General features: G+C 46.7%; 1 protein-coding gene across 1 annotated transcript; it reads right to left on the minus strand.

Moving 5' to 3' along the window:
• Positions 1-11,080: 11,080 nt before the first annotated feature.
• On the minus strand, positions 11,081-12,097 carry LOC122000419 (dehydration-responsive element-binding protein 1C-like). The gene has a single exon (XM_042554855.1). The coding sequence runs from the start codon at positions 12,034-12,036 to the stop codon at positions 11,278-11,280; it is 759 nt and encodes a 252-aa protein (XP_042410789.1). The 5' UTR covers positions 12,037-12,097; the 3' UTR covers positions 11,081-11,277.
• Between the last annotated feature and the right edge of the window lie 8,236 nt (positions 12,098-20,333).

The raw sequence follows: 20,333 nt of genomic DNA on the forward strand, positions 1-20,333 counted from the left end.
ATTTTATTTCAATATTTCAGCTTCCAGGTCGTGGCGAGACACTAGACCTTCCTGGTTATTGGAGCAACAACTACTTCCTTAAACAAAGCTTCATAAAGAAATTTTAACATTTAATTTTGCTTCTGAAAGCCTTAATTAAATAAATTAATTTAGCACAGATTTTGAAACCCAATAGAGGTTCCTTCCTACAGGATTATTCAAAAAATTTGGGGGTGCATAGTTTTTGGGCACTCTTCTAAGTTGACCCTGATGGTTTCTAATGTACCAATTCAATTTTCCATAAATTCTAACTTTAGATTTTGGAAATCTATTTAAGCATGCATCAGTTTTTAGATTCTTAATTTCTAATTTTAGATTATCATTTTCTGATTTTATATTATCGTACATCTCAAGTGGACATGTTTTTGCTAATTTCATTTTCAATTCTTTATTTTCTTTTTCTAATTTGAATAAGTCTTTATAAAGAGATTTAATAAAGCGAAAGACTGAGTCGGGGTTAGATTGCGTACCTGACTTACCTGACTCGGTGAGGCTCCCCCTTCACTGCAGCTTTCCTCTTCTGATGTTCCTTCCCCTTCATCGATACTCATCTCTGAGCTTGACTCTTCTTCCAGCTGATGGTTAGCTATTAGAGCTAACCCCGAGAATTCTTCGACGTCTGATTTAGAGGATGAGTATGACCAAGTGGCCGTCAGATTCTTGTGCTTGGAGGATTCTGGTTTCTTGTACTTTGTCTTTGCCTTCTCCTTTTGCTTGCTCTTCAATTTCGGGCAGTCATCCTTGATGTGTCCTTCTTCGTTGCAGTTGTAGCAACGAGTCGCTCTTCTTTTTCTCTCATACCTCTGCGATCTAAATTTGTTAGATTTAAAAAATTTATTGAAGCATCTTACCAGTAGTGCCGCTTCTGATTCGTCGACCGAGGCTTCAGAGTCAGAACTATTTATTTTTGCCTTTAAGGCAATGTTCTAACTGGTCTTCTCTATTCCATTGGGCTCTGCAATTCGAGATTCGTGAAGTTCAAAAGTAGAAAACCATTATTCTAAAGTACTTACCTCGAAGTCCTTAGAGATGTAGTACGCATCTACTAAGGACACCCATTCTTGAGTTCTCGGGAAGGTGTTGAGCGCGTATCAGATCGAGTCCTGGTTCGTTACTTCTTCTCCAAGATTGGTTAGTTGCATGATCAGCTCTTTGATCCTTGCTTGGAGTTGCACTACCTTCTCGCCTTGGTTCATTCGGAGGTTCGTCAACTGGGTCCGGAGGATGTCGCGCCTCGCCAGCTTCGCTTCGGAGGTACCTTCGTGAAGCTCCAGGAATTTCTCCCAGAGATCTTTGACGGAGTCGTAGCTTCCGATCCGATTTACCTCATGAGGGGGCAGAACACTGAGTAGGTGGAACTCAGCCTTTCCGTTGGCGACGAAATCAGCTTGCTCCTGTTGGTGCAACCTTAGGTCAAGGTTGACCTGGTTGACCCGACTCGAGTTGACCTGACTCGAGTTGTATTTTGATGTTTGACGAAAACAGAAGAGTTGTATTTTGATGGGTTAGGTCAAGGTTGACCTGGTTGACCTAACTCAAGTTGTATCTTGATGTTTGACAAGAACAGAAACTTGGGAGGTTGTGGGTGCAACCCTTGGTCAAGGTTGACCTGGTTGACCCGAGGTGAGTTGACCTGACTCGGAAAAGTCCAAGTATGGAGACTTGGCACGGAAAAGTCCAAGCAGGGATCTTGGCACGGGAAAAGTCCAAGTATGGAGACTTGGCACGGAAAAGTCCAAGCAGGGAGCTTGGCACGGGAGAAGTCCAAGTATGGAAGCTTGGCATGAGAAGTCAGAGAGAGCTCGGTAGCTCGGTAGCTCGGTAGCTCGGTAACTCGGTAGCTCGGTAGCTCGGTAGCTCGGTAGCTCGCTCTCCGGACTAGGTCAGAGAGGGCTTGGTAGCTCGTTCTCTAGATCGGATGAAGTCGGAGAGGGCTCGGTAGCTCGTTCTCTGGACGAAGTCGGAGAGAGCTCGATAGCTCAGTAGCTCGGTAGCTCGGTAGCTCGGTAGCTCGGTAGCTCGGTATCTCGGTAGCTCGGTAGCTCAGTAGCTCGGTAGCTCGGTAGCTCGGTAGCTCTGACTATGGTCATGGAAAGTCCCGTGAGTGAAGCCAGCGGATAAGTCCCGGTGAGTGAAGCCGGGCGGAAAGTCCCGGTGAGTGAAGCCAGGCGGTTGGAAAGTCCCGTGAGTGAAGCCAAGGTCCTGGTGAGTGAAGCGGTGAAAACCCTAGTGAGTGAAGCTAGGTGAAAGTCCCGTGAGTGAAACCGAGGAAAATCCAGATGGATCAAGGGTGATCGGACATCTGGTATTGAGAAGGTCAAGTAGGTCAAAGGAGTGACCGGATACTTGACACGAAGAGAAAAGTCCAAGTGGGTCAAAGGGATTGACCGGACACTTTGTGGGGAGTCTTAGCAGGTCAAGGGAGTGACCGGATGCTAAGCATGATGTACCAACAGGTCAAGGTTGATCGGATGTTGGTTTGGAAGGTTTGGGACTTGATTTGGGCAAAAACCAAGCTCTGGATCGATCAGTGGATCGATCCAGTGATACACTGGGTAGCTGGATCGGTCTGGTGACCGATCAGTAACCAAACAGTAGCCTACTGAGTGTTATCTGATCGGTCTGCAGACCGATCAGGAAACAACGATCAGAAGGCAAGAAGTTCGGGAGAAAAGGAAGGGATGCATGCTGATCGGTCCCCAGGACCGATCAGGGTCTTCCTGGACCGATCAGGAGATATCCTGATTAGTCCAGCCCTAGCCGTTGGCTCACAACGGCTAGTCTTCTGTCTTCTGTTCTTCACAGGTACAGTGCAGGTTGAGTGCAGGTTATAAAAGGAGTTCAAGGGCTTCTACAGTGGCTCTCACTGACACTTCTGCTTCTCCGAAGCCTCTGCTTCTTCTTGATCTTCTTCTTGCTTCTGCAAGTGCTGTGCTAGAGCTTTGTTAAGCTCGCTTCCGAAGCTTCGCGTGAGCTTCCTCTACTTCTTCGACTGGTTTCAGCTGCTGCTGTGATTCTGTGAAGTTGGTGCTTCATCTACAGATTTCAGTCGACGACGAGAAGGCAAGCAAGAGTTGTTATATTCATCTTTATATTTATATCTTGTTGTGCTTCTTGTACTTGTACTCTGATCTTGCTGTTGCAAGAGTTTGTGGCGAGGTTTCTCCACCCACAAGGAGTATTTATTACCCGGTTCTCTGGGGACTCATCCACCGACGGATTGATAGGGCTCGTCCACCTTACGGACACGCCGAGGAGTAGGAGTATCATCTCCGAACCTCGTTACATCTTCGTGTTGAGGTTTGCTTCTCCTTTTACGTTTCTATTCGTTTTATTTCCGCTGCGCTAACCCTAATTGTAGAAAGACACGAAGAATTTAGGGCGGCTATTCACACCCCCCCTCTCTAGCCGCGATCATCGATCCTAACAAGTGGTATCAGAGCGAGGTCGCTCTTCGCCGGATTAACACCCGAGGGAGCACAAGCTAGAGAATGGATCGACTCGGAGAAGACATCACGATTCCACCCTTCTACGAGTGCTGCGACTTCGCGTATTAGAAGGTAAGAATGAAGTATTTTCTTATGACTAACCTAGCAAATTGGAATTGTGTACAAGTAGGTTTTATTCCTCCGGTGGATAGAAAGGGAGAACTTCTCAAGAAAAAGAAGTGGACGAAAGAACAAATCCACCAATCCACAATCAACGATGAGGTAACGAAAATCCTTGAATTTTCATTACCTAGTGATATCTTGTGTAAGATAGATGGATACAGCAATGCCAAGGAGTTGTGGAACAACTTGGCTAAGTTCCATGAGGAGAGCTCCAATTCAAGTCATGAAGAGGAGTCAAGTAAGCCAAGTAGCTTACATCATGGAGGTAAGGAATTAGAAGTTGAGGGTTACTCAACATCTATGGAAGAAGAGGAGGAGAGTTCTTCTTCAAGATTGGTGCAAGAAGAAGCTTCTACCTCCGGAAGGGATGAAGAAGAGAGCTTACATCCATCCTCAACTCTAGGTAACTCAAGCGATTTAACTTCAAGTAAATTACATATAATGTGCTTTGAGTGTAGGGAATATGGGCATTACAAGAGTAAATGTCCAAAGAGGATTAGGAAGACTCCACCGGCACCAAAGGTCAAGGAAGCCGGAGTCCCGAAACGCAAGAGCAAGGAGCACGTGGTGTGCTTCCAATGCAAGAGAAGGGGACACTATAGGAGTCAATGTCCGAGGGGGAGGCAACCTCACAAGGACAAGAGACCGAACACGTCAATAGGGGGAGCGAAGGCAAACCCTAAGGTAACATTTAAGTCTCACTCTTGCAATAAGACACATGCTAGTAGTTTTGTTGCAATTGTTAATAATGATAAGCATGTTAACTTTAGGAACCAATATATGTGCTTAGGTGCTAAACACGTGAGCCTAGATAAGGATAACACTAGGAAAGCCAACCCTAGAATTAACCCATCTAAGGCTAAGGAAAACCTAGGTAGAAACCCAAAAACAACTAGACACATGCCTAGGAATACCTCAAAGAAAAATGAAAAATTAAAAATTGAGGTATTAGAGAAGGAGAATCAAGTCTTGAGGTCAAGACTTGATACTTTGGAAAAGGCTCTTAAGAACTTGGAGAAGTCATCTCTAGGGTTTAAGGGTCAAAAACCAATGTCCAAGGACATGAGAGGTTTGAGTCACAAATCTAAGTCTCAAGTGGTCAAGCCCACTTACCACAATGTTCCATTCGATTATGGAACAAGACCTAGGGCTAGGAAGACCATCACCAAGGTCACAAGGGGAGTCACCCCTAGAGTTGATCTTGATGAGTCCCAAATGACCAAGGCTTTAAAGCCTAGAAGGGTCATTAGGAGGGTTGCTAGGGAAGTCATCCCTAGTGAATATTTAGTGAACCCAATGAGCTCAAATAGGTATTGGGTTTCTAGGAGCGTGATTCCATCACGCTAGATGGTTTAGGATGTGCCAACCTTACTTGAATAGGTAGTTAACCTAATCATGGCAAAAGGTGGCACTTTAGGAATTTTTAAGGTGTAATCAAGCCTTGAAAATGAAATGGAAAGTTATTCCTAAGATAATTAGGATGTGCCAACCACATTTGAGGAATTTTCTAGAATCAATCTAGTTGGCACATAGTGATCTAAAAGTCTTGAAGATATGATTTTAGGTCTATCACACTTAGGAATATAGAATTTATGGCAAAATGATCGAAATTATCAAAAATGGCAACTAAGGCTAGAATTAGGTATTTTCTATACCTTTACATGTTATTTGTCATATATTGTTTGTCATATGCCATGTCATAACATCATATTTAATCTATGATCATTTGAAATGTCATGATAATGCTTAGGTTAGTTTAAATGTCATGTTTTATTTAAGTTTCACACTTTATGCCATGACATCATGACATTGGCACATGTTATTATGTATGATATCATTTTATGTCATGTCATCATTTCTTGCATTTATAATCAATGAAATTGATTTAAGGTTATAAACACAATTTGATATGGAGATCAAATTGATGTTTAGAAAATGCATGAGACCTTAGCCTAAGATAACCTAAACTCATATCTCACATCAAAATTGACTTGGATGTGGTTTTGATACACCTTAGATGTGTGTGAGATATTAGGATTATGAGTTAGGATCAAGGTGCATAGTTCTTGTACCTAGATGAGCCTAATTCAAAATTGGGGATCATAGGGAAAGCTTATGTACAAGTCATGTACATTTAGCCCAAAGATTGTGGTCCTAAATTAAATGGTTTAAAATCATTTCAAAATTGATTTTAAAAACCTTGATGAAGCTTTTCTAGTGATAGCATTCATCATTGAGCAAAGTGATACAAAGATGAGTTAACTTTGAGCTATTTCAAAGACCTTTGAACTTTGTATCAAGATTGAAAAATGGAAGCTATTTTCATAGAAAACTATTTTTCCATGATAGTATATGTTATGAGGAATGTATCCTCAAAATTTTACAATTTTTGAAATTTTCTGTGATTTCCTAGAGGTTTCTGAATTTCGGGAGAAGAAAAATTCAGAAATCAGAAATCAGAGGTCGTGGACCGATCAGGAGGTTCCCTGATCGGTCCAGGTCTGTGTGGATCGGTCACTGTGACCGATCCAGAGGGATCCTGATCGGTCTGGTGACCGATCAAGGCGTGCCAACCTGCTAAATTTCGACTGTTTGTCTGAAATTGCAGCTATGGAAGTGGTGTTTTAGAGTTCTAAAGGTTTGAAACTCTCCAAGACATTGTTGGTGCAATGGTCAAGGGGGAGTTGACCTTTAGGGGGAGTTTTACCTATTAGTCAAGGGGGAGTTGACTTTTAGGGGGAGTTTTTACTCTAAAGACTTGAGTGGTTTGGGATTATCACTAAGTTGATTGTTGACTTTAGTTTCAAGGGGGAAATTAAGAATTTCAATGAAAGGTATGAGACTTTCATTAGGAAGAAACTCTTGACCTTGATTCACTCTTTTTGATGTGTGTCAAAAAGGGGGAGAGTGCAGGTTTGGGGAGAATGTTCAAGGAAGAACATTAGAAAACCTAAGTTAGGTTATGATTTTGTCAAACATCAAAAAGGGGGAAATTGTTGGTGCAATCTTAGGTCAAGGTTGACCTGGTTGACCCGACTCGAGTTGACCTGACTCGAGTTGTATTTTGATTTTTGACGAAAACAGAAGAGTTGTATTTTGATGGGTTAGGTCAAGGTTGACCTGGTTGACCTGACTCAAGTTGTATCTTGATGTTTGACAAGAACAGAAACTTGGGAGGTTGTGAGTGCAACCCTTGGTCAAGGTTGACCTGGTTGACCCGAGGTGAGTTGACCTGACTCGGAAAAGTCCAAGTATGGAGACTTGTCACGGAAAAGTCCAAGCAGGGAGCTTGGCACGGGAAAAGTCCAAGTATGGAGACTTGGCACGGAAAAGTCCAAGCAGGGAGCTTGGCACGGGAGAAGTCCAAGTATGGAGGCTTGGCATGGGAAGTCAGAGAGAGCTCGGTAGCTCGGTAGCTCGTTCTCTGGATCGGATGAAGTCGGAGAGGGCTCGGTAGCTCGTTCTCTGGACGAAGTCGGAGAGAGCTCGGTAGCTCAGTAGCTCGGTAGCTCGGTAGCTCGGTAGCTCTGACTATGGTCAGAGAGGGCTCGGGAGCTCGTTCTCTGGACCGGATATGGAAAGTCCTGGTGAGTGAAGCCAGGCAGGCGGATAAGTCCTGGTGAGTGAAGCCAGGCAGTGGGAAAGTCCTGGTGAGTGAAGCCAGGCAGTTGGAAAGTCCTGGTGAGTGAAGCCGGGCAGATTGGAAATCCTGGTGAGTGAAGTCAGGTGAAAACCCTAGTGAGTGAAGCTAGGTGAAAGTCCTGGTGAGTGAAACCGGGCAAGGGAAAATCCAGATGGATCAAGGGTGATCGGACATCTGGTATTGAGAAGGTCAAGTAGGCCAAGGGAGTGACCGGATACTTGACACGAAGAGAAAAGTCCAAGTGGGTAAAAGGGATTGACCGGACACTTGGTGGGGAGTCTTAGCAGGTCAAGGGAGTGACCGGATGCTAAGCATGATATATCAACAGGTCAAGGTTGATCGGATGTTGGTTTGGAAGGTTTGAGACTTGATTTGGGCAAAAGCCAAGCTCTGGATCGATCAGTGGATCGATCTAGTGATACACTGGGTAGCTGGATCGGTCTGGTGACCGATCAGTAACCAAACAGTAGCCTACTGAGTGTTATCTGATCGGTCTGCAGACCGATCAGGAAACAACGATCAGAAGGCAAGAAGTTCGGGAGAAAAGGAAGGGATGCATGCTGATCGGTCCCTGGACCGATCAGAGGAAGCTCTGATCGGTCCCCAGGACCGATCAGGGTCTTCCTGGACCGATCAGGAGATATCCTGATCGGTCCAGCCCTAGCCGTTGGCTCACAACGGCTAGTCTTCTGTCTTCTGTTCTTCACAGGTACAGTGCAGGTTGAGTGCAGGTTATAAAAGGAGTTCAAGGGCTTCTACAGTGGCTCTCACTGACACTTCTGCTTCTTCTTGATCTTCTTCTTGCTTCTGCAAGTGCTGTGCTAGAGCTTTGTTAAGCTCACTTTCGAAGCTTCGCGTGAGCTTCCTCGACTTCTTCGACTGGTTTCAGCTGCTGCTGTGATTCTGTGAAGTTGGTGCTTCATCTACAGATTTCAGTCGACGACGAGAAGGCAAGCAAGAGTTGTTATATTCATATTTATATTTGTATCTTGCTGTGCTTCTTGTACTTGTACTCTGATCTTGCTGTTGCAAGAGTTTGTGGCGAGGTTTCTCCACCCACAAGGAGTATTTATTAGCCGGTTCTCCGGGGACTCATCCACCGACGGATTGATAGGGCTCGTCCACCTTACGGACATGCCGAGGAGTAGGAGTATCATCTCCGAACCTCGTTACATCTTCGTGTTGAGGTTTGCTTCTCCTTTTACGTTTCTATTCGTTTTATTTCCGCTGCGCTAACCCTAATTGTAGAAAGACGCGAAGAATTTGGGGCGGCTATTCACCCCCCCCCTCTCTAGCCGCGATCATCGATCCTAAAAGCTCCTTCTTGCTCCACGTGTTTTCTTCTTTATTTTTCGGCGCTACATATCCATATTTCATTATTAAAAGTATATCAAATTCAGTTTTGAAAAATACCTCCATTGTTCGCTTCCATGTGGCGAAGTCTCCATCGAACTTTGGAGGATGAATATGTGCTCCGACTATTATCTTGATCGTTGTGCGTCAGTAGGCGATTAGTCCTTCTGAGGCGGTCTGGCTCTGATACCAACTGTAGGTGAAGCGGAGGCCAGCAAGAGGGGGTAAATTGCCTGCACAAATTAAAACTACCCTCCTCGTCTTTCAACTCAATAGATAGCAACTATATAAATAAAATAGGAAAGTAAAGTAAAACAGAATTTAACCTGGTTACAACCAAGGAGGTTGTTAATCCAGGGCGATGAAAAGCTCCACTAGCAGAATCTCCTTCACTGTAGGCGGAGAAGTCTTTTTACACTTAGAACGCTCAGTTAGTTGCTAGGAATTGATTACAAGTTGGATGCTTGAGTTGATACTGAATTCCTAGCTCCAGGGGCCTTTAAATAGTCTCTGGAAATCTGATCTCGAGGGTCCAAGGCGCCTCCAATAGAGGTCAAAGGCACCTCGAACCGAGTTAGCGGATAAAACTTTATCCGCGCTCAAACGGTCAAATTTGACCAGTTGAAGGCGCCTTAAGACTTGTTGAAGGCGCCTCCAAGGTGGAGGCGCCTCCAACAAGCTTTAAGGTGCTTCCAGTACTTGTTGAGGGCGCCTTGAGCTTGTTTTCCAGTTTGTTTTTCCTTCGCTTTGACTTCCGAAGCTCCATTCTTTTGGGTGATTTCGGCCAACCGAAATATGGCTCACCCGAACTCAATTTCCGGCCTTCCTCGAGCAGCCTTCCTCCCTGGCTTAACATCCCTCGAACGCCGCGCACGTTCTTCTCGCCCACCGGTGTACTCTTTCGTTGCTCTCTCGTCCTTCGGACGCACCGAGCTCATTGGCTCCCTTCCCGTGCCATCCTTCTAGCTAGCTGCGTCTTCCGCTCGACTTCCTGCGCTCCTAAGTTCCTGCACACTTAGACATAGGGATTAAACACAAAGCAGGACCTAACCAACTTGGTTGATCACATCAAAACTATCACGGGGTCTAATAGTCTCCTCCTTCGGTCTCCAAGTGGACGGCGATGAGGAGCACCACCACCGCTATCATCAGCACATGTTGCTGCCACCAGTGCGCGCCACCGCCCCCGACGGGCACTGCTTCCGCCTCCGGCGACTACAGCCGCCGCTTCCTGCGGCCACCATCAGCACGTGTCGCCGCCGCTAGCGCGCGCCGCCACCCCCGATGCTTCCTGCGGCCGCCATCAGCACGGCCACCATCAGCACGTGCCGCCGCCGCCTCAGCCTCTTGAGGCCACCACCACCACCATCGCAGCCGCCTCCAGGGGCTGTCATCGTCGCCGACAGTGACTATCGCCGCCTCTGCCGACCCCAACACCCGATGCCACCTCCAGCCGTCGACTACGCCTCCTGCGACCACCACAGTCGTCCCCAGCGGGCGCCACCGTCGTCACCCTCCAAGCAGCCGCCGTCCGAGGGCTCAGGTATCGTACTATGCCTATATTCCGGCCTGCGAGCCGAGAGTGTGTTCGGCCTTCGTGCCGCTATTGTATCCCGACCCACGAGCCGAGGGAGTGTTTGGCCTTCGTGCCACTGTTGTATGCCGGCTTGCGAGCCGAGGCTGTAGTCAGACCGTGCGTCACCTTGCAGATCCATATCGCGTCCGACTTTGAGCCACCATAGCCAGCTACTCGCCTGGTCGACATTTATCTACTATTCAGGGTCACGACGACTCGATCAGCTCACCCACCTATCCGAGGGCACCCCCCCTCCCCAGGGCCAGGGTACATTCTCGTACTCGTCACTTATTTTATTGATTTATTTTATGCGGCTACTTTATATATCCGTGGGACCCGCCCTCGAGCATCGGGGTACCAGAGATCGGGGCAACCTGGTCGCTGGCTACAGGTATTGTTGACCGGAGGACTTCGGACGACTTGGTCAATATAGAGGACAACTCATCATCCGGGTCATGGAGATGCGGTCAACATCCCAGCCACGTCATCCCGGCATCTCCGTCTTCCCAGCTTCCCGACAGGATCATATGTTATTCATTGTTTATTTTTACTTGTTCAAATATATTAAAATGTTATAAAAAAATTGACTAATGTTATTCATATGTTCTGCATGCCGATAAAAAAAGAGAAGAGAGAGAAAAATAATAGAGAAAAGAAAACTAATAGAAAAAGTCACATTTTAATGAGGATAAAATAGAAAATACACTTAAAAATATACATTATTTAATAAATATTAAAGTAACATACGATCTTTTTTTGATAAATTTAATCTCTACATGCATTATTTGATAAATTACAGTAAAATTTAATAATTTTAGTGCACAAGACAGTTTCAAAAACTTTAAATATCGTCATTAATTCCACAGTTAAACATTGTTTGCTTCAAAGCATATCCCAATTGAGAAAATCTTGGCACATCAAAACCAGACTAATTAACACGCTAATTTTATAGTTGACTCTTCGTTTCATAAGAAGGCCCCTTATTTCGTTGTTAATTAATTACTGACGATCGTTATTAACCATCCTGATTAAATCTTTACTCCTCCCTAATCACATCAGATGGAGTAGCTCCAGAGTGGCACGTCAGCGCCGGAGTCCTCGTCGTCCCAACCGAAGCCGCCGCCGCCGCCGCCTGCCGGTGTTTGTACCAGAAATTCCTGGGACGTTGAATGCATGTCGGCGAAGTCATAGTAGTCCATATCCATGTGGTCGTAACTCAGCAACTCCAGTGCCTCCCCCCCGCCGGTTTCGCTGTGGTGGCCGGTGGCATGGTCCGCCATCGACGGCGTACCCTCCACCACCGTCGACGCCGACGGGTAAGTAGCTGGCGCGACGCCTGTCGCCCCAGAGGATGCGCCGGAGTCGTCCTTCGATCCCAACGAAACCGGAGGCGGCCGGAACGCCTCCACGGCCTGCGCCGCGGCCCGCGCGATGTCCCTGGAGCTGGAGAACGACGCCGGCACGCGGAGCCGCCACGCCGAGTCGGCGAAGTTGAGGCAGGCGTCGCGGCCGCGGAGCATCATCGCGGCCACGTCGTGCGCTCGCGCGGCCATCTCGGCTGTCGGGAACGTGCCCAGCCAGATCCTCGACTTCTTGTGGGGCTCTCGCACCTCGCACACCCACCTCCCCGCGGCGCCGCGCCGACGCACTCCCCTGTATACCGGGTGCCGCGTTTCGTGGAACTTGGTCCTCCCCGCCGGCCGCTTCGGCGGCGCCTCCGACACCGTCGAGTAGTACCAATTCGCTTCCCCTCGGGAATTCGGTTCGGCGGCGGCGGCGGCGGCGGCGCCGTCATTACCGAGTGACATCTCCATTCGGCGATGCGATACTCCCTAAACGTAAGCAATCGGCTACTTCACCAAATTGGAATCTATGTCTTTTGGGGGGGGCAAGATTCGACGAGATATATATAGTGTCGGGCGGCAACGTCGCCGTCGCAACGCGGGCACACGGAGAACAGCTGGAGAAAGGCGGGCAAATCTTAACCCAATCATTAAATTATCTGCAGGGTCAATTACAGCGGACGTGGCGCGTCCGGATAGACGAACCTGGACACTCGAGCGGAACGCCGCCAGCTAAGCCGACACAGGTGGCCCTTCCTTTACTTGATCCATAATCACGATGACAGAAGGTAACTACGAGCTCGCCCCCAACGTACCTATTAATTTATCCTAAGATTAATATGAAAAAGATAAATCATAAATAACTATTAATATTTAGAATAGTGATTAACGTATGAGGGAGGCATTTATCTCGATGATACGGTGCATAATTGTTGGGTCCGATAAAATAGTGACAGTCAGAAGTCAATAGGATGCGACAGTCAAAAGTTAAATGGGCGTGTAAGTCAAAAGTTAAGGGGGCGTGACAATTAGAAGTCAAGGGGGCATGACGATCAGTAGAGAAGAAGTAGGACCATGTGACGATATCAAAAACATGATTCTCGATCAAGTTCTCACATACCAAGACCCCAGATCTGATGCACCCTGGTCTAAGACATGGAGGATAGTTAGGGTAATACCTGGGCGGGATCTGACTGGTCGGGTTCTCACGGCTCAGTTACATTCAGGTCTGGTACTCTCAGTAAGCCAATTCCCGGTCAGCCAACTCCCGGTCGGTTCTTGAATGATATATCTCACCACACCTCCCGACCCCTCAAGGTTTAGGCTAGGAGTTATATCCAATAGATCAGTCTGAACTGCCCTATTCATACCCGGTCAGGCCAAAAGGTCAAGACAGAAGGTGCTACACGACAATAAGGGCAGAGAATCGTAACTGCTTGTCAGAGAATAAATGCTGAATGTTAGGGAATATTCCAACGGTTCGCGGTCATCTGCGAATGGAACCTTCCTTTAGTGTACAGGAGGATGCCACGTGTCTTCTATCACCCAACAAGTCCTGACGCCCGACATTCTCTAACATCGGTCAGTCTCCAGAGGTACGCATTGTCATATAAAAAGGGGCGTCCTCTCCCTGCACAGGTACACTCTTTCGCACATTCGCACTTGTCTTCTACTTTTCTTTCTCCTTCGTATACTGTTCTTCTAGGGGAAAAATACCTGACTTGAGCGTCAAAGGGCCTACTCCAGGGGATTTTTTCCCTGATTTCTGGTCTCTAACATCCCGTGTGCTTGTCTGAGTGTGCGCAGAGTTCAAGTACCACCGGTGCAATCATCGTCGTTCGTCGGCACCACGTGGGAGTCCATTCTTGTAGGTGCATACGAGAATAGTGTCCTAGTCGCCCCTCCGTCAACACCAGTAACAACTCATCCGACCTCCGTCTGACTCAGATTCCGGACAGAATCACTCGGCTATGTCGATATTCGAATTCAAGACCTCGTGATGACAGTACCTCATGCCTTAGCCACTAGACTATCCCGAGAAGGTCCATCATAATCACAGTTGACTTATATTATGATTGATGGTTTGATTGGATGATGATGATGCTTTTCCTTGTAATGAGAGTATTGATATCAATTTTTCTATTTAAAATCTATAATTTTGAATAAAAAAATTACTTTAGATATCTATTTTTCAATAATTATATATCAATTTTTCTATTTTTCAATAATTATATATCAATTTTTCTATTTTTTCTCTATTTGATAATGATTAATAAATAAAATATATTCTTTAAAAATTTCTACTATTTATAAATATATAATTTAGAAAATAAAGAGGATATGTAAAATTTTTTAAAACTATTTTATTTAAAATTTAATGTAAAATTTTTAAATAGAATATCATATGTGAATACTCAGAGATTAGGATTTAGGGGAACATGAAATAACAAAAATACACAGGGCAAACTAGATTTGTATTTCTGGATCCCGAATCTAGTAAAAAATTATTTAAAAATAATTCAAAGTCAAAACTGATCTCCAAAAATAAGCAGGAGAATCAGCATGCATGAAGCAAGGAGGCACAGGTTCCCATACCGTGGGGGTGGGCCACGTGGAGGGTGACTAAGATATCCTATTTATTAGATGCGTTGATTCGGGATTTAGATCCATGAGATTTAGTGGAAGTAGATGCATGTTTTTTTAGAACGAAGCAGCACTGCAGCAGCATATCGGGGGGCGCCGCCCGCGCAGTGTACCACCACGCGGTTTCTTTCTTCGCGAGGTTGTGGGACGACGACGTGGGCGGTGACAGCTGGGAACGTAGAGTGGCGCCGCCCGTCAACTGTTCGCAGCCACCGCCCACCCCACCGTCTTCCCCTGCCGTAAATGCACGCTAATCTGCCTCTTAATAACTCCCTCGATGTTTTAATTAATTTAGTTTCGAAGCCTCACTGGCTCCGTCGATTATTTCGCCTTGTTTCGATTCATGGTACTCAGTTTCTAGCTAGTTGCTCGTTGACAGTCCATAATTATTTGGTTCCGAGCCTCTATTAAGATAAAATATTTTTTAAATGTCATATCCACATGCACATGCACATTCACAATTATATCCCGATCCAAAATTAAATATCTCATTATTTAAATATTCTAAATTACACTATAAATTAAATATTTATAGGATCGATCTATTAAATATCTACTTTCGAATATTTCAAATTTTACTCTTAAATATAATTTTTTAAAAAAATTTTGTTAAAAGGAATCATCGGGTATAACTCTATACTAGCTGATTTCAAATCACTTCCCCAATATCCCTTTCCAATAAGCAAAGCCGTACTTGTGTTCAACAGGGCCTGAAGCGCATACTAAAAAACATACTAAAAAGTGACTATTTTACTACGGTAAATAATGATAAAATTTAATTTACAAATAATATATATCAATAAATACATAAATAAACTAAAAATAAATATATTATATCAATAAAAAGTTAATAAATATTTAAAATAATTATATAAATATTACTCGTCTAGCTGTTTAGAGATATTTAATCAAATCTACATAATCCAATTATCGGACTATTTTTTTCTGAATCGATAACATTGATAGCTCATTTAGTGTATCCCATAACACTGAGACCAATGCGGTGACTGCAGTTAGTAGCTAGGCGACAAGCAGTAACTACCATGCAATTAGGTTGCAGTTCACACAAACGACCGAGGTAGCGTGCGACAGTTACCGTACTACGCAATTAGGTTACGAAAGCAAAGGCCAATCGCTAGCCCGCGTCGCATGAGATAGCCACTGCGAGAATCGACATGATTAGGTCGCACAAATGACCATTGTTGCATAATTATGATACAATTGGTGTCGCGTGTTGCAAGACGAAGAAGATGGTCGAAGAAAAAAATTATGATTATCTCTTGTTCAATGGATCCATGCCTTGGTAGAAAGAACGTCGAGAAGAAATCGCATGCAAAGAAGAGCAACACTAGTGAAGAAATTGTGTGCAAAGAAGAGTCATGCATCAATGTGTGCCTCAGAGCCGTGAGAATAGGTTTAGCGGTCATTTAGGGTCTATGTCTCTTATTTTTTTATATATAATAAAAAAATGAGCCCTTTATTAGGCTGGCCCTTGAGGCGTTTGCCTCTCTGGCCTCATGGAAGTTACGGCTCTGCCAATAAGAGATATTTGAAATTGAGAGACATTTGATGAATGCACTCTCTAAATATTTCCACTGCGGATGCTCTTAGAATAATATTTAAATATATATGTTTTTCTAAAATTTAAATCTATATAATAATAAACATTGCTATAGATTAAATGTAGAATTATTCAATGTTGATATTGATTTTGTTCGAAAGCAGAGAAGATAGCTAACTGGGAAGGTGGCTCTGATATTGAGTATTTGAAGACTCTGATTTAACAAAAGGTGACTCTGAGCGATCTTGTGTGTTGCAAGGAGCATTAATGATCGGGCAAGGAAGGGGTCCCCGGTGTAGATCCTCCGACGCTCAAATCAGTAATCGATTCGAGTAGATGAACAGTGAAAGGAACAATAACTATGAGTGTGTAAAACTGTGTAGCATCGTGTACCTCCGTCTGTAGATGGAGACCCCCCTTTTATAGTTGATCCTGTCTGAGTGCTGAGTCGACGGTTACTGGGGGCGTGGTGCTCTCGTTGACTCCGCGTAGCCCTGTGAGTGACATAGACCTTCGGCGAGAACCTGCAAGCACAAAATCGAGCCGGGAAAGGGTTCCCGACGACGGCCCTCCGACGCTCAAGTCAGCCTCCGGCAACAAGAAATCGAAGTAGAATGACAAGAACTATAGCTACAGTGATAAATTGTGCATATCTCCGTTGGAGTCTAGGGTTGGCGCCGTCTGTGGCTGATACTGGATATCAAATTCACTTAACTCTGTTGTCCACTTGATCAGTCTTCCGGACGCCTCTGGATTGAGGAGGACTCTGCTCAGCGATTATTAGTCATCACTATGATGGTATGAGCGAGGAAATACGGTCGGAGCCTCCGAGCGGCAAGGACTAGAGCAAAGGCGAGTTTCTCTAGATCAGTGTAGCGGGATTTAACGTCTTTTAATATATGGCTCAAGAAGTACACAGGCTGTTCCTCGCCGTCCGACCTTACAATTGCCGAGCCGACAGCCTGCTCGGTGGAAGATAAATAAATCCTCAGGGGCTCACCGGCGACCGGCTTGGCTAACACTGGCAAGGAATTGAGATAAGCCTTGAGCTCCCCGAACGCCCGGTCACATTCCTCATCCCACTGGAACTTTGTGGCTTGGCGCAAGATCTTGAAAAAAGGTAGGCTCCAGTCGGCAGACTTCAAGATGAGCCTTGATAAAGCTGTTATCTGGCCGGTCAGACGCTGAGCCTCCCTCAAGTTTCTTGGTGGCTGCATATCCTGGAGCGCTTTGACCTTGCTGGGGTTGGCCTCGATGCCTCGCTCAGTAACAATGTATCCCAAGAAACGCCCATTTTTTGCGCTGAACAGACACTTTTGGGGGTTGAGCTTGATTTCGTACGTCCGTAGTGTCTGGCAGGTCTCCTTTATATCTGTACAAAGATCAGTGGCTAGGAGGGGCTTAATTAGTATATCATCTACATATACCTCCATGTTGCGCTCGATCTGCCGGCGAAACACATTGTTCATAAGCCTTTGGTAGGTCACTCCAGCGTTCTTCAGGCCGAACGACATTACGTTGTAGCAGTAGGTGCCGTCTGCCGTGATGAAGCTAACCTTCTCCTGATCCTCTCGTGCTAGCGTCAGCTGGTGGTACCCCTGGTACACATCTAGCATGCATATCAGCTTGCACCCGACGGTTGAATCCACCATCTGATCAATTCGGGGTAGCGGATAAAAGTCCTCCGGGCATGCTTTGTTCAGGTCCTGGAAGTCGATGCAGACCCTCCACTTGTTGTTTGGTTTGGAGGCGAGTACTACGTTCGCGAGCCAGCTCGGGAACTGAACCTCACGTATATGGCCGGCCTCAAGGAGCTTTTCCACCTCCGCTCGGATAATTTGGTTCTGCTTGGCACTGAAGTCTCTCTTCCATTGTTTCACCGGCCAGGCGTCCGGTCGAACGTGAAGCTTGTGCTGAGCTACGCTTGGGGAAATGCCAGACAGTTCGTGAGGCGACCATTCGAAGACATCGTGATTTTGTTGAAGGCATTTGATGAGCTCTTTCTTCTGCTCCACTTCCAGGTCGGATGTTATGAAAGTGGTGGCCTCCGATCGGCTAGGATGAATCTGCACCTCCTCTTTTTCTCCATAAACTAAAGTAGGAGGCTTCTCGGTTATAGCGTTTACCTCGATCCGGGGGGTCTTCCGTGTGACTTTGGATTCGGCTCGCACCATCTCCACGTAGCATCGCCGGGCTGCTAACTGGTCCCCTCGGATCTCTCATACCTGGTCATCAATGGGGAATTTCACTTTCTGGCAGAAAGTTGAGACGGCCGCTCGAAACTCATTGAGGGCAGGGCGCCCCAGGATCACATTATAAGCGGACGGGGTGTCTACCATGATAAAGTTGGTGGAGGCTCCTCTCCGAGCGATATAGCTAGTCTAATCTGACCGATCGGTAACCTCGTTGCCTCGTGAACCCATACTGCGGGTTGTCATGGGATACAATTTGCTCCAATCGTACAGTCTGGTCGAACGTCTTCTTGAAAATGATGTTGACCGAGCTGCCTGTATCAATGAATATGCGGTGAATAGTGTAATTGGCTATTACCGCTCTGATGATGAGGGTGTCGTCGTGCGACACTTCGACTCCCTCAAGATCCCTCGGGCCGAAGCTAATCTCAGGCCCGTTCGCCTTCTCTTGGCTACAGCCTACAGCGTGGATCATCAATTGTCGGGCATGTGATTTTCGGGCTCGGTTAGAATCGTCTCCGGTCGGTCCTCCGGCAATAATGTTGATTTCACCCCGAGCGGCGTTACTCTTGTTCTCCTCCTCCCGAGCGGTCGGTCGGCCACGCTCGTGCAAGGCTCGGGGATGGTCGTGCCTTCTTGGCTGATGCTACTGTTGCTCGGGTGAATGTTTACCCCCCCTCTCGTCGCCCAACGTGGTGCTGCCTATACCATCGGTCGGGGGAAGGAGATCGGCGGCGGTAGCCTTTGGGGGTCAGCTGAGCGACTGCGGGAACTCCTCGGCAGTCGTGTGTGTTGTGGGTGGTTGCCTGGTGGAAGGTACAGAACATGGGCGTCCACATCTTTCCCTTCGGCCTCGGCCGTTCGATAGCCACATGTTGGATGGCGTTCGACTTGGCCTTGTGATGCTGTCGGGCCCCCTCAGCTCGGAGTCCTCTAGGGGGTTGGTGGCTGATAGGTGGCCTCCTTTCAGTCGGCGCGGATGGTTCTGACGGCACCTCCTTCCTTCTAGCCGCTTGTGCTTCCTCCACGTTGATGTATTCGCTCGCCTTCTTCAGCATATGGTCGTAATTGCGGGGCGGCTTTCAGATGAGTGAATGGAAGAAATCCCTATCGACCAGCCCTTAGGTGAAGGCGTGCATCATGGTCTCGGATGAAATTGTCGGGATGTCCATGGCTGCCTGGTTGAATCGTTGGATGTAGGTTCGGAGAGTTTCTCTGGGCCCTGCTTTATGGAGAACAGGCTGACGCTAGTCTTCTGGTAGCGCCTGCTACTTGCGAAGTGGTGGAGGAACGCCATCCGAAAGTCCTTAAAACTCCGAATCGATCCGTTCGACAACATCCGGAACCATCGTTGCGCCGAGCCGGACGAGGTAGTGAGGAAGACCCGGCACTTAACTCCGTCAGTGTATTGATGGAGAGTAGCGGTGTTATCGAACTTACCGAGATGGTCATCCGGGTCGGTCGCACCACTGTATTCTCCAATCGTCAGGGGGCATAGTGCCTTGGGAGCGGATCCTGCAGAATCGCCTCTGAGAATTAACAATTGATTTGCTCGGGAGAAGAATCGGTTCGAGGTGCCTTGCCCTTCTTGACGTCCCGTGCGGGCGCTTCATCGGCTGACGATCCTTGGTTGGCGTGCGCGAGTTCGGAGGGAGTCTGGAATAGGGTCCGATGGAAGGGAATTGGCACGGGTGGTGCATCTCCTGGTGTGCCGGTCTGCCCTTTGTTCTGCGCCCAAGTAGAAAATTGTTCCGGTTGATCTTCCAATGCCGCTTGGCCACCGGATGCTAAGGTAGCCTGCTGCGCAAGCCGCTCGGCTTGTGTCCTCTGTTGCTGCTCCACTATTTTGCCGCTCGCGCCTAGATGAGCGCGTTGAGTTCTTCTGGAGAGAGCGTCACGGTGTGTGAGCGTCCAACTTCCTCCATCTTCTAGACTCGGATTCAGGTGCGTTACCACAGACGGCGCCAATTTGATCCTGTCCGAGTGTTGAGTCGACGGTCACTGGGGACGTGATGCTCTCGTTGACTCCGCATAGCCCTGTGAGTGACGTAGACCTTCGGCGAGAACCTGCAAACACAAAACCGAGCCAGAAAGGGGTTCCCGGCGACGACTCTCCGACGCTTGATGTGCGTAGATCTTATGATCATTTATGCATGTTTGGACGCACATCTACTTGTATTTCATAGCATATTCTATGTTTATTGCACCCTATTTCTTTATGTCATACTTTCATTATATTTGTTCGGAGATATGCTCTTTGCTTGTTTTCTTGTTGACAGGACATTATTTGGAGCAAAAATGGAGCAAAAGTGCACACAGGAGCTTGGGCCGTGCAAGGCCACATGACCGTTTTGCCATGAGCATGTTCCGAC

Source organism: Zingiber officinale, chromosome 1B, assembly GCF_018446385.1.
Source record: "Zingiber officinale cultivar Zhangliang chromosome 1B, Zo_v1.1, whole genome shotgun sequence".
NCBI classification, from domain to species: Eukaryota; Viridiplantae; Streptophyta; class Magnoliopsida; order Zingiberales; family Zingiberaceae; genus Zingiber; species Zingiber officinale.

What these genes read in the sequence shown, in the direction of transcription:
- LOC122000419 (XM_042554855.1), bottom strand. Translation starts at nt 12,036, where the DNA reads ATGGAGATGTCACTCGGTAATGACGGCGCCGCCGCCGCCGCCGCCGCC.